Here is a 15,272-nt window from a genome sequence, read left to right as displayed (position 1 = left end):
AACGACAAAGTCTGTCAGGTGAGAATTGAGCTAATCAAAAAACTAAAACCAGCTGTTAGGTTACCTAAGGACGGACTAAGGCAGGCTGGAAGGCCCAGCACCAACAACTTCACAAATTCAGAGGCACAAATTATTTCTGAGTCAGTAGTTAAAAATGGCTTTTCTTACGCTGACATGGCTCGTCAAAATACGAGATTGAAGAACAACGGCTTGGAGAAACCAACCGTTTCTCCCCCAACTTACATACCGGACGAACACGGAATTGATCATAAATTTAAGACGCTGGAAAAAGCCTTACAGGATGTTAATTCCCGAATGGATCAAGCTTTTTAGGCTTGTTCAGGAGTCGATGGATGCCAACAAAGCATTCCGTGAACTGGTACAAAAACTAATTTCCTAATGACTGCGACAAATATAAAAATCGGATTATGGAACGCACGGGGACTCCTCAGAAACAACGAGGAGTGGTACCAACTCACTGGATATAATGCTGGTTACAGAGACCCACTGCCAGTCTTGTCATAATTTGTACTTTCCAGGATATGACATTTACCATGCAAATCATCCTAGCGGTAACTGCAGAGGTGGAGCAGCACTGCTAGTAAAATCTGGTATCAAACATAGTCCAAAGGCCCCCATGGTATCGTGGAAGATGCAAATAGCGAGTGTAATTGTACAAACTAACAGCGGTAATGTAGTAATCGCCTCCACCTATCTCCCCCCAATGAATCCTGGGCCAGGGCTGACTTCGACCATCTGATTAGTTCGTTCGGCAACAGATTTATACTAGGAGGCGACTTCAATGTCAAACACCAATGGTGGGGTGGTATCAGATCGTGCTCACGTGGCAGGCAACTTCAGGAAGCTATTGCCAACAGTTCATGCCAGATCCTAGCCACAGGCGAACCAACCTTCTACTCATACAATTCCCAGCTCACTCCGTCTGCGCTGGATTTCTTCATCGTCAATGGTATTCCAGACAACAAGCTCTCTGTAGACAAGTGCTATGACCTGTCCTCTGACCATTTGCCTTTAATTGCTGTCCTTCATCATGAACCACAACTAAAAACACGCAGACAACAATTACTTCCACCTGGCTCCTCTGTTGAGATTTTTAAAGCTGAATTGGAGAGCAGGATCAGTTTAGACATGTACCTAAATAGCGCTGAGGAAATCGAAGAAGCAATTTCAAGTTTTATGAGCAAAGTACAAATAGCTGCTGCCTACGCCAGCCCAAATTCCCCCCAACACCCTGGTCATCATCAAAGAGGGCAATTGCCTCCAAATGCTGCTGCACTCTTGTGTCTCAAAAGAAGAGTACAAGAGAATACGCTAGAACTGGAGATGCGCGGGTTAATTCAATATATAAAAGGTTAGCAAACCGTCTCCAAAAAGTTCTCAAGAGCTCCAGACAGGCTGAAATTGACGCACACTTGGAAAATGCTAGTCCGGATGCTTCATCCAACTACTCTCTCTGGAAACTAACCAGACGATTCAAAAGGCAAGTGGTGCCAAAAGCCCCATTAAAAAACCCACTAGGCGGCTGGTGCTTATCTGATACAGAAAAGGCTGAAACATTTGCAGAAAATTTGCAGCAAAGATTCCAGACACTCGACATTACGGACGATTCTATGCATACTAAAATCCAAGCCTCCCTAGAAACTCCGTACCAAATGTCCTTGCCTGTAAGCCCAGTGTCATTCGGTGAGGTTTCATTGTTAATCAAGCAGCTCAAGCTGAAAAAATGTCCTGGCGAGGATCAGCTGGACAACAGAACCATTAAAAACTTTCCATTCAGAGCGATTCTGTTCATAGTCCTCATTTTCAACACGATTCTGAGAGTGGGGTACTTTCCCAAGCTGTGGAAATCGACTCTTATTACAATGATTCCCAAACCAGAGAAGCAGCCCACTGAAGTCAACTCGTTCAGGCCGATCAGCTAACTTCCGGCATTAGGAAAAATGCTCGAAAGAGTTATCTTAAAGCGGATTCTCAATCTGGACAGCGTGGCAATGTCGATTCCTAAGTGGCAGTTTGGATTTCGAAAAAGCCACGGTACTCCAGAACAACTACATCGTGTTGTTAATTTCGCACTGTAGGCTATGGAAGAAAAGGAATACGCTGTGGCGGTTTTCATGGATATCCAGCAAGCCTTCGACAGGGTGTGGCACAAAGGTCTACAATGTAAGCTTAAGTCCTTGCTTAATCCGCAACTACATCAACTAGTAACCAGCTTTCTAGAGGATAGGACGTTCTGTGTAACCATAAACGGAATCAAATCTTCGAATAGGCCAATTTGCGCAGGAGTTCCTCAAGGCAGCGTTCTCGGCCCTACATTGTACTCTCTGTACACTGCTGATATGCCAACTCCAAGATCGGTCCGAACTGTGGACACAGATGACGTGCTTATTGCAACATACGCTGATGATACCGCAGTTTTTGTCAGAAACCCTTCCTTGGTCATTGCCGCAGAAGCCTTACAGGAGTACGTTTGTTCCTTCGAAAAATGGGCGCAGGATTGGAACATAGGAATAAACAGTAGCAAATGCGCAAATGTTACGTTTGCGACAAGACCTGGAAGCTGCGGTAACATAACGCTTCTTGGGTCCGTGCTGGAGCATAAGCCCTATTATAAATACCTTGGGGTCATCCTGGACAGGAAACTTAACTTTGGACGTCATGCTACATTGGTAAAGCATACTATGTTGTCAAAAGCTGCAAAAATGTCTTGGCTCATGTCTCCAAGGAACAAGCTCTCCCTAAAAAACAAGGTGGCCATTTATAAAACAATCCTCAGCCCGATTTGGAGATATGGTCTACAAGTTTATGGAATTGCAGCCAAAACACATATAAATAAAATCCGTACAGCTCAGAGTAAAATACTGAGAACAATGTGCAATGCTCCCTGGTAATGCGTACTAGTGACATAGAACGAGATCTGGAAATAGAGAAGGTTGGTGACGTTATTCAAACGCTAGCTCAGAAGTATGAAGACAGGCTGAACCGGCATCCAAATGTTCTCGCTAGACGATTGTTACGGCAAAATGTAAGGCGACGATTAAAGAGACTCCACCCACAGGATCTATCTTTTAGAACCATGTCGTAATAAATATTCCTTGTATTAGTTGTCAATAAGTATTTAAAAAGATAAAACATCGAATATAATCAAAAATTGTTAACTTTATGTCTAATACAATAGTATTACTATGTCCTATTATTAGCAGTACAATAATTTAAATTTTACATGTATCCAAACTTTTTAATAAAAAAAAAAAAAAAAAAAAAAAAAAAAAACAAGCTCAGGAACTGCCTCGTTCACGAAGTACAGCTGCTTGTAAGTGCATTCTTAAGCTCAATCAAACTGGATGCTGGGCGAATATGCATTGAATTAAGTGGGCGAAATTCGTATTGGCTCTTGGGCTAGAAAGGCACCAGAGTCTTATGATTAAAATGCCCCGAGCCCGGAATCCCCTATGCCCATAGGTGCATTCCGCTGCAGAATTTAAATGTCCTTCACCCGAGTGCTTGCGTGTGTGCGTTCGACGTTCAAGTGAAACTTAAGACAAAAGCCAGAGCGCTCGGAATTCTTTTTTCTGTGTCCGCCCTTCCGGGCCGTATTGTTTTTGCTGGCTAAAGCCGTGCAGACATTTGGACCCAACTACTTGAAGTTGTATGCCCCGTTTCCTTACTTATTTTTTCCTTTTTTCTTTCCTTATGGGAGGACTTTATGGCGTATACGTGTGGGTTCCTTTGGGCGCACATTGAAATCCCAGCATAGTTATGACTTTGAAAAAAACTGAGGGCGAAGCACATTTTCTTCTTAGCCCTCAACGTAATGGCAGGTGCCAGGAAAATAAGAGGCTGGAAAAAGCGAACGTGAATAAAACTGTTTTCGGTCTGCGTGTTCAAAAGCGCACTTGATTGCTCAAATCCTTTGTGTATCCCCTTTTAAGCCTTTTGTTTTCCACCAAGACACCAACCAACGCCAAAGCCACAGCAACAAAAACACTACCCCGGGAGCAACTAAAAGGGGAAAAAAGTCCCAGTCCAAGACGACATCTCAAGCGGCACTTCTTCCACAAAAAAAAATCAATTAACTTCTGCTGAGACAAATGTTCGGGCCATGGAAAGGAAACGAAATTTGCATGATTGCAAAATTTAAAACTGCTTTGAGGGTACATAGTTATACCGCTTACTTTGCACACCCTGGCAGAGGGTATATTGATACTAGTGAGATGTTGGCTTAGCAATTCTGCAGTATGTATAATCTTTGTAAAATCTATGTTTAATTAAAATCTAATCAATAGCAGAGTAACGGGTATCTGATAGCAGAGCAAGAATTCCACGCCTATTCATTCTAAAGAACAAAATAATGATTGAACCGACTTTTGAGCCATTGAATTGTTTACCAAAGCGTTCTCAGCTTTATTATAATACTATTTTATTTTCGATCACATCCTTACATCATTCTGTTTGTAACTCGTAAGTTAAATTTTTTTTTTGTCAGTCGTAGTCTATTGGTTTCTTTTTGATGACGTCTTTGGTGGCCTTTCGGTGATTGGCCGTAAGAAGGTACAGTTTCTTCAGCATATTATCCGCCTCACCCGTGGTCATGGCAAACACCTGGACCATTCCCGTCTCATGAACACGGGCCGCCACCCCGGGAACTGCCTTGTCCACGTAGTAGACATACTGCATATGGGGCTCTGGAGAAAGAACGCTTAACGCAGTGAACACCGGCAAAGAGATCCCAAATGGAAAGTGGGCGCAAGAAATGAGACACAGATGTAGAAGCTTGTTTGAGGGGTCGGCTTTGAAGTTCGCCCTCCCAAGGGTCCTAAACATCAGATCCCTTTGTGTTTCGGCAAGCATCGCATGGCCTCTTCCATTGATTATCAAGACACTGCCATCGGACCAAATCCAGGCTATCTGTGTGGCCTCATACCGGATTTGGATCACATCGATGTCGTTTTTGTAAACGGCGTTTCTTAGGAACCTAACCGTATTTTGCAGATCCAAGTTCGTATTCATACTCAGTGTGCAATACATTTTGCAAAAATTCATATCGACGTGCATGCGAAATTCCTCGACCTTGCGCCTTTTGGGACGCTTTAGGATTCTAATCCTCTGGAGGCACTGGTCCAAGTGATCTGGCAGAGGCGGAAGCAGAAGACATCTCCTCAAATTCTCCACCGATTTTGATCCGAACTGCTGGTTCCACTTTGAGCGCAGTCTCTTAGCTTGGGGGTCCCTGAACTCCGTCATGGTTTGGTCAATGATGTACTCGAAGTCCTCGAGGAAAACTGTGAAGCTATTCTGCCATCCAGTCTCCGCTGAGACATTTCTGTTGCTTTCTCCCAGGACTCGGGGCTTCATTTGCTCCTCGCTGATCTCGGTTTCGAAGTCAATGGCCTCTGGTTCTGCAGCAGTTGGATTGTTGGAACCGTCCTCATAGATGAGGAGTTGCACTTGTTGGGAAATGATTTCACTGCATTGCTGTAGCCAACTCTGGGTAGCTTCCTCAGCCTCGGGCCTCGGGGGCAATGTTTTAATGTCTTTGACCTCGAGGATAACTGGCTTTTCTGGTTTTTCCACAATGAATTCAGTTGCTTTCTCTGGTTCCTTTTCTGGAATATTTTCAACGGAAACCTTTTCGTTGGGTGGGGGTTTCCACAACTCAGGCTCTACGGAATCAGGTTTCTGCGGCATTTCGAACACCTTTGGAGAAAACTTTTTCCAAACATCCTTTTCCTGGGAGATAAGATCCTTGGGCTTTAGTAACTCCATCAGAAGATCATGATTCTTCTCATGATCTCTGGCTAGGCTTAATAACATATCAAACTCTTCTATATCACTGTGGGGTTCGTTGAGGCCCTCCGATTTTATCCATTCCTTGAGTGCCCGCTGCTCTTCGATTCCAATGGTGCAGCTAGCAAAGGCGACATCTTCATTGTCCAGAATCCGAGGCTTCTTGGCGTCACTATCGACCTTTCCCTTTGAATCCGATTCTTCTATATCATTATAGGATCCGTTGAGCCCCTCCGATTCTATCCACTGATCCAAGACCCGCCACTCATCTTTTCCGACTTTCCTCTCAAAACCAGTTTCAAAAGAATTCTTTTTATATCGGTTTTTGTCAACTCGAACTGTTTTCGGAGGAAATTCATTGGAGTTTTGAGATTCCGTTAAACTCGGAGGTGGAGTTTTGGAAGGCTCCAAATACTCCATGCAAAACAAAGGCCATATAGCATCCGAGGGCTTTATAAGCCCCTTCTTCGCATCCATACAGAGCTTCCAAATATCCTCTGACGACAACATTTCTGTATCATACTCATCCACCAAAGGCCCCTTGATGGGTGTCAGCGGTGAGGGTTCTGTATCGACGGTAGGTTTTGGAACAGTTTGACGCACATTTGGAGATATTTTTCCTTCGTTGGGGCATCGTCGACTCTTGACAATGCTTGATGAGCTTGGAGGTGGCATTTGCCAGTTTTTGGGAAGCACGTTAGAATTCTCCTCGAGTCCAAAGTCCGGAACAACATTGTCGATGCGGAACTTGGAGGGTATGGGGTTTGGGTGCGGTTCATTTACGGTTCGAAAAGCGCTGAATATGAAATTAAATTCATATTAAATATGACTGTTTTTTTTAAGTTCTTACCTGGAGCACGGTCTTTGGATATCATATTCCGAAAAGCCATCTTGATTGTAGATGGGTTCTGTGCTCTTTTTCTTAGGATAGTTTACCGCATCACCGCTGGCCATTTTAAGAAACTGTTGGTCATCATCTACATCAAATAAAGAAGTACGTGGCATTTTGTTAGAAATGTAATCGGACTGAATTTTTAGATGCCAAATTTTTCCACGCACTCTACAACTCAATGGGTGGCAACCTTAAGTTATTTGTTTGAAATATATCCTATCGGAACGACAGAATTGTATATTATCTTTGTGAAAATTATTAAACTATTTAAAATAAAATTTTTATCATATATTGTTTCTATTGGGTTAGGTTTTTATACCCGTTACTCGTAGAGTAAAAGGGTATACTAGATTCGTTGAAAAGTATGTAACGGGCAGAAGGAAGCGTCTCCGACCATATAAAGTATATATATTCTTGATCAGGATTAATAGCCGAGCCAATCTGCCCATCTCCGTCCGTCTGTCCGTATGAACGTCGAGATCTCAGGAACTACAAAAGCTAAAAAGTTGAGATTAAGCATACAGACTCCAGAGACATAAACGCAGTTTGTCGATTTATATTGCCACGCCTAATCTAACGCCCACAAACCGCCCAAAGCTGCCACGCCCACACTTTTGAAAAATGTTTTCATATTTTTTCAGTTTTTTATTAGTCTTATAAATTTCTATCGATTGGCCAAAAAAGTTTTTGCCACCCCCCTTTCTAACGCCCACAAACCACCAAAAACCGTCAGTGTTGAAGACTCTCCTTCGCACTTCCACTAGCTGAGTAACGGGTATCAGATAGTCGGGGAACTCGGTTATAGCGTTCTCTCTTTTTCAGTTTAATTCCGTAACGTAACCCATTCGAAGCCCGGGTCTTTTAGCCAGCTTTACTTGGAGCAGCCATTGCATTTAAATTTCTATAAATTTTTCATTTTCCATTTAGTTCCAATGGCACGCTACAAAATAAAAGCAAACGTTCGTTTTCAGCACAGACTTAATCCCCCAAACATTCTTGCAATGTTTTTAAGGCTGTTTTTCTTCAATTTGAAATGCTGCAATATATTTTTTTGTGTGGTGTGGTCGCGGAATTTGAAACTTATCTTTCACACCAATTGTGCATGTTTTGTATAAGTAAAATATCCTTAAATTGCGGACTTAAGCTTTTAGTTTATCTTTCAATTTTCTAGAAGCTTCTAAACATTTGATTTAAATGACAGTCAATTAGTTTAGAGAGATTTGAAGTTGAGTATTTGTATTTACCTTTTGAGTCGTTTAAAAACAAGAGAGAACTATATAGTCCTGTTTTACGACTATCAGATACCCGTTATACAGCGAATAAGTATTTCTTGCGCTGGGTCTCTGTCTCTCGAGTCTGATGCTCATACACAACTTTCTAGCTTTTAAGCTTATAGTTTCTGGGATCTCGACGGACGGACAGACGCATGAACTGTACGAGTAAAGGGTATAAGAATATATTGTTTAAATATTACAATTCACAAGTAAGCACTTGTAATGGAATATTTATTTTGATTTCCCATTCTATAATCTGGTATCTGGTGCACCCCGAATTCAATGGGAAGGTTTTTAGTGCTATGTGTCTGTATTAAAGTAGCTATTGCGAAAATACGCCATAGATATACCATATTACTGTGCCACTCAGGCACGTAGTATTCATTCATACACCATCTAAAAGCCGCATTTTTGCATCAACTGCCAACAATCTCGGGTACTTCCCAAAGTCGCCACACAAAAATGAGGACCTGAGCTTCCCTGGATCCGCTTGGATCCCCCTTACCACACACTAATGGCACTCTGGTGCTGCTAGCAAAGTCTAAAAATCCGAACAAAAACTGTTTGCCTTCGCTTGCCTCCTTCGCCGCCGCAGGCGATGGGCAAAAGTGTCAAAGTGCTAAAGTATGTTCAAAGATTCATAAGATTAAATGCAAAAGTCTATCCCTTTCTGCTAGCACGGAGGTATGTGAAGCTATCTGGAGACAGCCGAATTCTGGCAATAATAGCTGAGCCAAGTCTCTAAACACTTTAGGCAGAAAAGAACAAAATGTCTGAATACTAGGAAGAATATAAGCGAATAAATTTAACGTTATTTAGCATTTAAAGGGATTTTTTAAAATTAAAAGACTAGTAAATTGTATAGAGTATGGAAAAATGCAATACGGTATTTCAAAAAGTTAGAAGGTATTCACCTATTATTTCACTTATACGCATTCCAGACAGGGCGTATACTTAATGTGTGTTCGGCCAAGACGACGGAACCTATTAGGTCCTGTTCGACGGAAGCGAGCATCCTGAAACAAAAAGAAAAGCCTAAGTCTAGTCCTGGCGCCGAAGCCTACCGACGTCGCCTGGACAGTTCTTGAACTCACCTAGATGTTTTCATTTGGCTGGGGGAATGCAGTGCACTGCCTGTATTAGCCTATACCGAAAAGTTGATTATCCTGCGGCTTTTCATTTTCTCTATTTAAGAAATTCACTTTAAGGATCCACTGGATCCTCCTCTAATGGTTTTGCTATGCTAATTTATCGACGCCTGCTGGCCATTGGAGTCGCCTTGCGCCCCTTACCAGACGGCTTTTGATCCTGTTTCTTATTAATTTAATTATAAATATTATTCTTTTTTACGTTTCCTGTTTATTTTTGTTTTGTTGGTGGAAATTGCTGAGTAACAGGAAATGGAAAACATTCAAATGTAAACATATGCACAGTGATTTGCCGTGATTTTTAGGACAGAGATTTTAGTCAAATGTGCTCTACGATGCGGAATATGAGAATATTAGTGCATGATTAGTGTATAATAATTACAATTATAATCAGGTGTTACAACTTTTTTCATCAAATAAAAATATAACAAACGGAATTATATAATAATTAATATGAAAATCAAGCTCTGCTTTGTATACCAAACATTGATATCCAATACTCTTTTTCTGTGGGAAACTGCATTCACTTTGCTGACCCAGATGCGTTAATTTACTGATGTAAGACCGAAGAACATCGTTGTCATGGGCTCACCCATTTGCCCTCACTTTCGTGCAGAAAAAGTGAAACTCTGTCATTAGGTAAAAGGGACTGAGCTGGAAAGTCTTTCATAAGCGTCTCATAAATTCTTTGTCTATTGTGGCAAATTCTTAACCATCCAGTTGGCTAACCGTCGTGTAGTTTTGTCCCTTTTCTGTTCCATCCCGTTTCACTCTATTTCTTCGTTTCTAACTGTGCCATATGTGTCCAGGCTTCCAAGTCCTCAAATTGTAACTAGAATTTGATTGTGCCGAGAAATGCGAGTGCATTGATTGGATTAACTTGAAAAAAGCCGACTGCATGTGGCCATAAATGAAATGGAACCCCTTTAAGCCAGGGAAAGCTGTGGATGCAGATGGCCAACAGTGGCATTGCTAAAATTGGGATATCTTTTTCCTAGTCGCTTTCGGAAAGCAAAGAATACGGGACTAGTTAAATTTGAAATAAAATTTACTTCACCAGCTAAACAAATAGAATTGAAGAAAAACAGAGGTTTTATGTCAGAAAAACTGAACTACATAAATCATAATTTCCAAAACTATGTAAGTTAGCAAACCATTTAAAATATGTTAACGAGAATATCGATTTTTTTTAAATGTTTTGTGAGATTCTATTAAAAATCAAAGGGAACAGGAATTTTACTATGTACAAGTATATATAATATTATTGTTCTTTAGTTTAAAATTTTAATTAGCCAACTTAATGGCTTTAGTAAGTTGAGTATAAAGCTTTGTGTTGATGCACATTTTTTCGTGTAAATAATACTATTGGTGTTATTGTTTCTTGTATTTATTCATGTATTATGCTGGAAGTCCGGGGAAAAAAGTCCCCCAGGTCGACGTCTTAAGCGGCACTTCTTCCGCAAAAAACCAATTAACTTCTGCTGAACCAAATGTTCAAGCCAAGGAAAGGAAACGAAATTTGCATGACTACAAAATTAAAAACAGCTTTGAGGGACAGAAAATATTTGGAGGATACATAGTTATACGGCTTACTTTGCACACCCTGGCAGAGGGTATATTGATATTAGTGAGAAGTTGGCTTAGCAATTCTGCAGTATGTATAATCTTTGTAAAATCTATGTTTAATTAAAATCTAATCAATAGCAGAGTAACAGGTATCTGATAGCAGAGCAAGAATTCCACGCCTATTCATTCTAAAGAACAAAATAATGATTGAACCGACTTTTGAGCCATTGAATTGTTTACCAAAGCGTTCTCAGCTTTATTATAATTACTATTCTATTTTCGATCACATCCTTACATCATTCTGTTTGTAACTCGTAAGTTAAATTTTTTTTTTGTCAGTCGTAGTCCATTGGTTTCTTTTTGATGACGTCTTTGGTGGCCTTTCGGTGATTGGCCGTAAGAAGGTACAGTTTCTTCAGCATATTATCCGCCTCACGCGTGGTCATGGCAAACACCTGGACCATTCCCGTCTCATGAACACGGGCCGCCACCCCGGGAACTGCCTTGTCCACGTAGTAGACATACTGCATATGGGGCTCTGGAGAAAGAACGCTTAACGCAGTGAACACCGGCAAAGAGATCCCAAATGGAAAGTGGGCGCAGGAAATGAGACGCAGATGTAGAAGCTTGTTTGAGGGGTCGGCTTTGAAGTTCGCCCTCCCAAGGGTCCTAAACATCAGATCCCTTTGTGTTTCGGCAAGCATCGCATGGCCTCTTCCATTGATTATCAAGACACTGCCATCGGACCAAATCCAAGCTATCTGTGTGGCCTCATACCGGATTTGGATCACATCGATGTCGTTTTTGTAAACGGCGTTTCTTAGGAACCTAACCGTATTTTGCAGATCCAAGTTCGTATTCATACTCAGTGTGCAATACATTTTGCAAAAATTCATATCGACGTGCATGCGAAATTCCTCGACCTTGCGCCTTTTGGGACGCCTTAGGATTCTAATCCTCTGGAGGCACTGGTCCAAGTGATCTGGCAGAGGCGGAAGCAGAAGACATCTCCTCAAATTCTCCACCGATTTTGATCCAAACTGCTGGTTCCACTTTGAGCGGAGTCTCTTAGCTTGGGGGTCCCTGAACTCCGTCATGGTTTGGTCAATGATGTACTCGAAGTCCTCGAGGAAAAACTGTGAAGCTGTTCTGCCATCCAGTCTCCGCTGAGACATTTCTGTTGCTTTCTCCCAGGACTCGGGGCTTCATTTGCTCCTCGCTGATCTCGGTTTCGAAGTCAATGGCCTCTGGTTCTGCAGCAGTTGGATTGTTGGAACCGTCCTCATAGATGAGGAGTTGCACTTGTTGGGAAATGATTTCACTGCATTGCTGTAGCCAACTCTGGTAGCTTCCTCAGCCTCGGGCCTCGGGGCAATGTTTTAATGTCTTTGACCTCGAGGATAACTGGCTTTTCTGGTTTTTCCACAATGAATTCAGTTGCTTTCTCTGGTTCCTTTTCTGGAATATTTTCAACGGAAACCTTTTCGTTGGGTGGGGGTTTCCACAACTCAGGCTTTACGCAATCAGGTTTCTGCGGCATTTCGAACACCTTTGGAGAAAACTTTTTCCAAACATCCTTTTCCTGGGAGATAAGATCCTTGGGCTTTAGTAACTCCATCAGAAGATCATGATTCTTCTCATGATCTCTGGCTAGGCTTAATAACATATCAAACTCTTCTATATCACTGTGGGGTTCGTTGAGGCCCTCCGATTTTATCCATTCCTTGAGTGCCCGCTGCTCTTCGATTCCAATGGTGCAGCTAGCAAAGGCGACATCTTCATTGTCCAGAATCCGAGGCTTCTTGGCGTCACTATCGACCTTTCCCTTTGAATCCGATTCTTCTATATCATTATAGGATCCGTTGAGCCCCTCCGATTCTATCCACTGATCCAAGACCCGCCACTCATCTTTTCCGACTTTCCTCTCAAAACCAGTTTCAAAAGAATTCTTTTTATATCGGTTTTTGTCAACTCGAACTGTTTTCGGAGGAAATTCATTGGAGTTTTGAGATTCCGTTAAACTCGGAGGTGGAGTTTTGGAAGGCTCCAAATACTCCATGCAAAACAAAGGCCATATAGCATCCGAGGGCTTTATAAGCCCCTTCTTCGCATCCATACAGAGCTTCCAAATATCCTCTGACGACAACATTTCTGTATCATACTCATCCACAAAGGCCCCTTGATGGGTGTCAGCGGTGAGGGTTCTGTATCGACGGTAGGTTTTGGAACAGTTTGACGCACATTTGGAGATATTTTTCCTTCGTTGGGGCATCGTCGACTCTTGACAATGCTTGATGAGCTTGGAGGTGGCATTTGCCAGTTTTTGGGAAGCACGTTAGAATTCTCCTCGAGTCCAAAGTCCGGAACAACATTGTCGATGCGGAACTTGGAGGGTATGGGGTTTGGGTGCGGTTCATTTACGGTTCGAAAAGCGCTGAATATGAAATTAAATTCATATTAAATATGACTGTTTTTTTTAAGTTCTTACCTGGAGCACGGTCTTTGGATATCATATTCGAAAAGCCATCTTGATTGTAGATGGGTTCTGTGCTCTTTTTCTTAGGATAGTTTACCGCATCACCGCTGGCCATTTTAAGAAACTGTTGTCATCATCTACATCAAATAAAGAAGTACGTGGCATTTTGTTAGAAATGTAATCGGACTGAATTTTTAGATGCCAAATTTTTCCACGCACTCTACAACTCTATGGGTGCAACCTTAAGTTATTTGTTTGAAATATATCCTATCGGAACGACAGAATTGTATATTATCTTTAAACTATTTAAAATAAAATTTTTATCATATATTGTTTCTATTGGGTTAGGTTTTTATACCCGTTACTCGTAGAGTAAAAGGGTATACTAGATTCGTTGAAAAGTATGTAACGGGCAGAAGGAAGCGTCTCCGACCATATAAAGTATATATATTCTTGATCAGGATTAATAGCCGAGCCAATCTGGCCATCTCCGTCCGTCTGTCCGTATGAACGTCGAGATCTCAGGAACTACAAAAGCTAAAAAGTTGAGATTAAGCATACAGACTCCAGAGACATAAACGCAGTTTGTCGATTTATATTGCCACGCCTAATCTAACGCCCACAAAACCGCCCAAAGCTGCCACGCCCACACTTTTGAAAAATGTTTTCATATTTTTTCAGTTTTTATTAGTCTTATAAATTTCTATCGATTGGCCAAAAAAGTTTTTGCCACCCCCCTTTCTAACGCCCACAAACCACCAAAAAACCGTCAGTGTTGAAGACTCTCCTTCGCACTTCCACTAGCTGAGTAACGGGTATCAGATAGTCGGGGAACTCGTTATAGCGTTCTCTCTTTTCAGTTTAATTCCGTAACGTAACCCATTCGAAGCCCGGGTCTTTTAGCCAGCTTTACTTGGAGCAGCCATTGCATTTAAATTCTATAAATTTTTCATTTTCCATTTAGTTCCAATGGCACGCTACAAAATAAAAGCAAACGTTCGTTTTCAGCACAGACTTAATCCCCCAAACATTCTTGCAATGTTTTTAAGGCTGTTTTTCTTCAATTTGAAATGCTGCAATATATTTTTTGTGTGGTGTGGTCGCGGAATTTGAAACTTATCTTCACACCAATTGTGCATGTTTTGTATAAGTAAAATATCCTTAAATTGCGGACTTAAGCTTTTAGTTATCTTTCAATTTTCTAGAAGCTTCTAAACATTTGATTTAAATGACAGTCAATTAGTTAGAGAGATTGAAGTTGAGTATTTGTATTTACCTTTTGAGTCGTTTAAAAACAAGAGAGAACTATATAGTCCTGTTTTACGACTATCAGATACCCGTTATACAGCGAATAAGTATTTCTTGCGCCTGGGTCTCTGTCTCTCGAGTCTGATGCTCATACACAACTTTCTAGCTTTTAAGCTTATAGTTTTCTGGATCTCGACGGACGGACAGACGCATGAACTGTACGAGTAAAGGCTATAAGAATATATTGTTTAAATATTACAATTCACAAGTAAGCACTTGTAATGGAATATTTTATTTTGATTTCCCATTCTATAATCTGGTGTGCACCCCGAATTCAATGGGAAGGTTTTTAGTGCTATGTGTCTGTATTAAAGTAGCTATTGCGAAAATACGCCATAGATATACCATATTACTGTGCCACTCAGGCACGTAGTATTCATTCATACACCATCTAAAAGCCGCATTTTTCCATCAACTGCCAACAATCTCGGGTACTTCCCAAAGTCGCCACACAAAAATGAGGACCTGAGCTTCCCTGGATCCGCTTGGATCCCCTTACCACACACTAATGGCACTGAAACAAAAAGAAGCCTAAGTCTAGTCCTGGCGCCGAAGCCTACCGACGTCGCCTGGACAGTTCTTGAACTCACCTAGATGTTTCATTTGGCTGGGGAATGCAGTGCACTGCCTGTATTAGCCTATACCGAAAAGTTGATTATCCTGCGGCTTTTCATTTTCTCTATTTAAGAAATTCACTTTAAGGATCCACTGGATTCCTCCTCTAATGGTTTTGCTATGCTAATTATCGACGCCTGCCTGGCCATTGGAGTCGCTTGCGCCCCTTACCAGACGGCTTTTGA

At 41.5% G+C, this 15,272-nt stretch overlaps 1 protein-coding gene and 1 pseudogene across 1 annotated transcript; both read right to left on the bottom strand.

Moving 5' to 3' along the window:
- Positions 1-4,401: 4,401 nt before the first annotated feature.
- On the bottom strand, positions 4,402-6,884 carry LOC120321794. Its single transcript, XM_039375709.2, has 2 exons — positions 6,659-6,884; positions 4,402-6,604 (listed from the first exon to the last, which is right to left on the bottom strand). Exons 1-2 carry the CDS (start codon positions 6,811-6,813, stop codon positions 4,504-4,506), a joined length of 2,256 nt encoding a protein of 751 aa, XP_039231643.1. The 5' UTR covers positions 6,814-6,884; the 3' UTR covers positions 4,402-4,503.
- Positions 6,885-10,920: 4,036 nt separating this feature from the next.
- LOC120320663 overlaps positions 10,921-15,272 on the bottom strand; it is a 24,828-nt pseudogene continuing 20,476 nt past the window's right edge.

Source organism: Drosophila yakuba, chromosome X (assembly GCF_016746365.2).
Source record: "Drosophila yakuba strain Tai18E2 chromosome X, Prin_Dyak_Tai18E2_2.1, whole genome shotgun sequence".
Lineage (NCBI taxonomy): Eukaryota > Metazoa > Arthropoda > Insecta > Diptera > Drosophilidae > Drosophila > Drosophila yakuba.
This window is presented reverse-complemented; position numbering and strand designations above follow the sequence as displayed.

What these genes read in the sequence shown, in the direction of transcription:
- LOC120321794 (XM_039375709.2), bottom strand. Translation starts at nt 6,813, where the DNA reads ATGCCACGTACTTCTTTATTTGATGTAGATGATGACCAACAGTTTCTT. An exon ending in ATCCAAAGACCGTGCTCCAG is followed by an intron (nt 6,605 to 6,658) that starts GTAAGAACTTAA and finishes TTTCATATTCAG; the next exon opens with CGCTTTTCGAACCGTAAATG.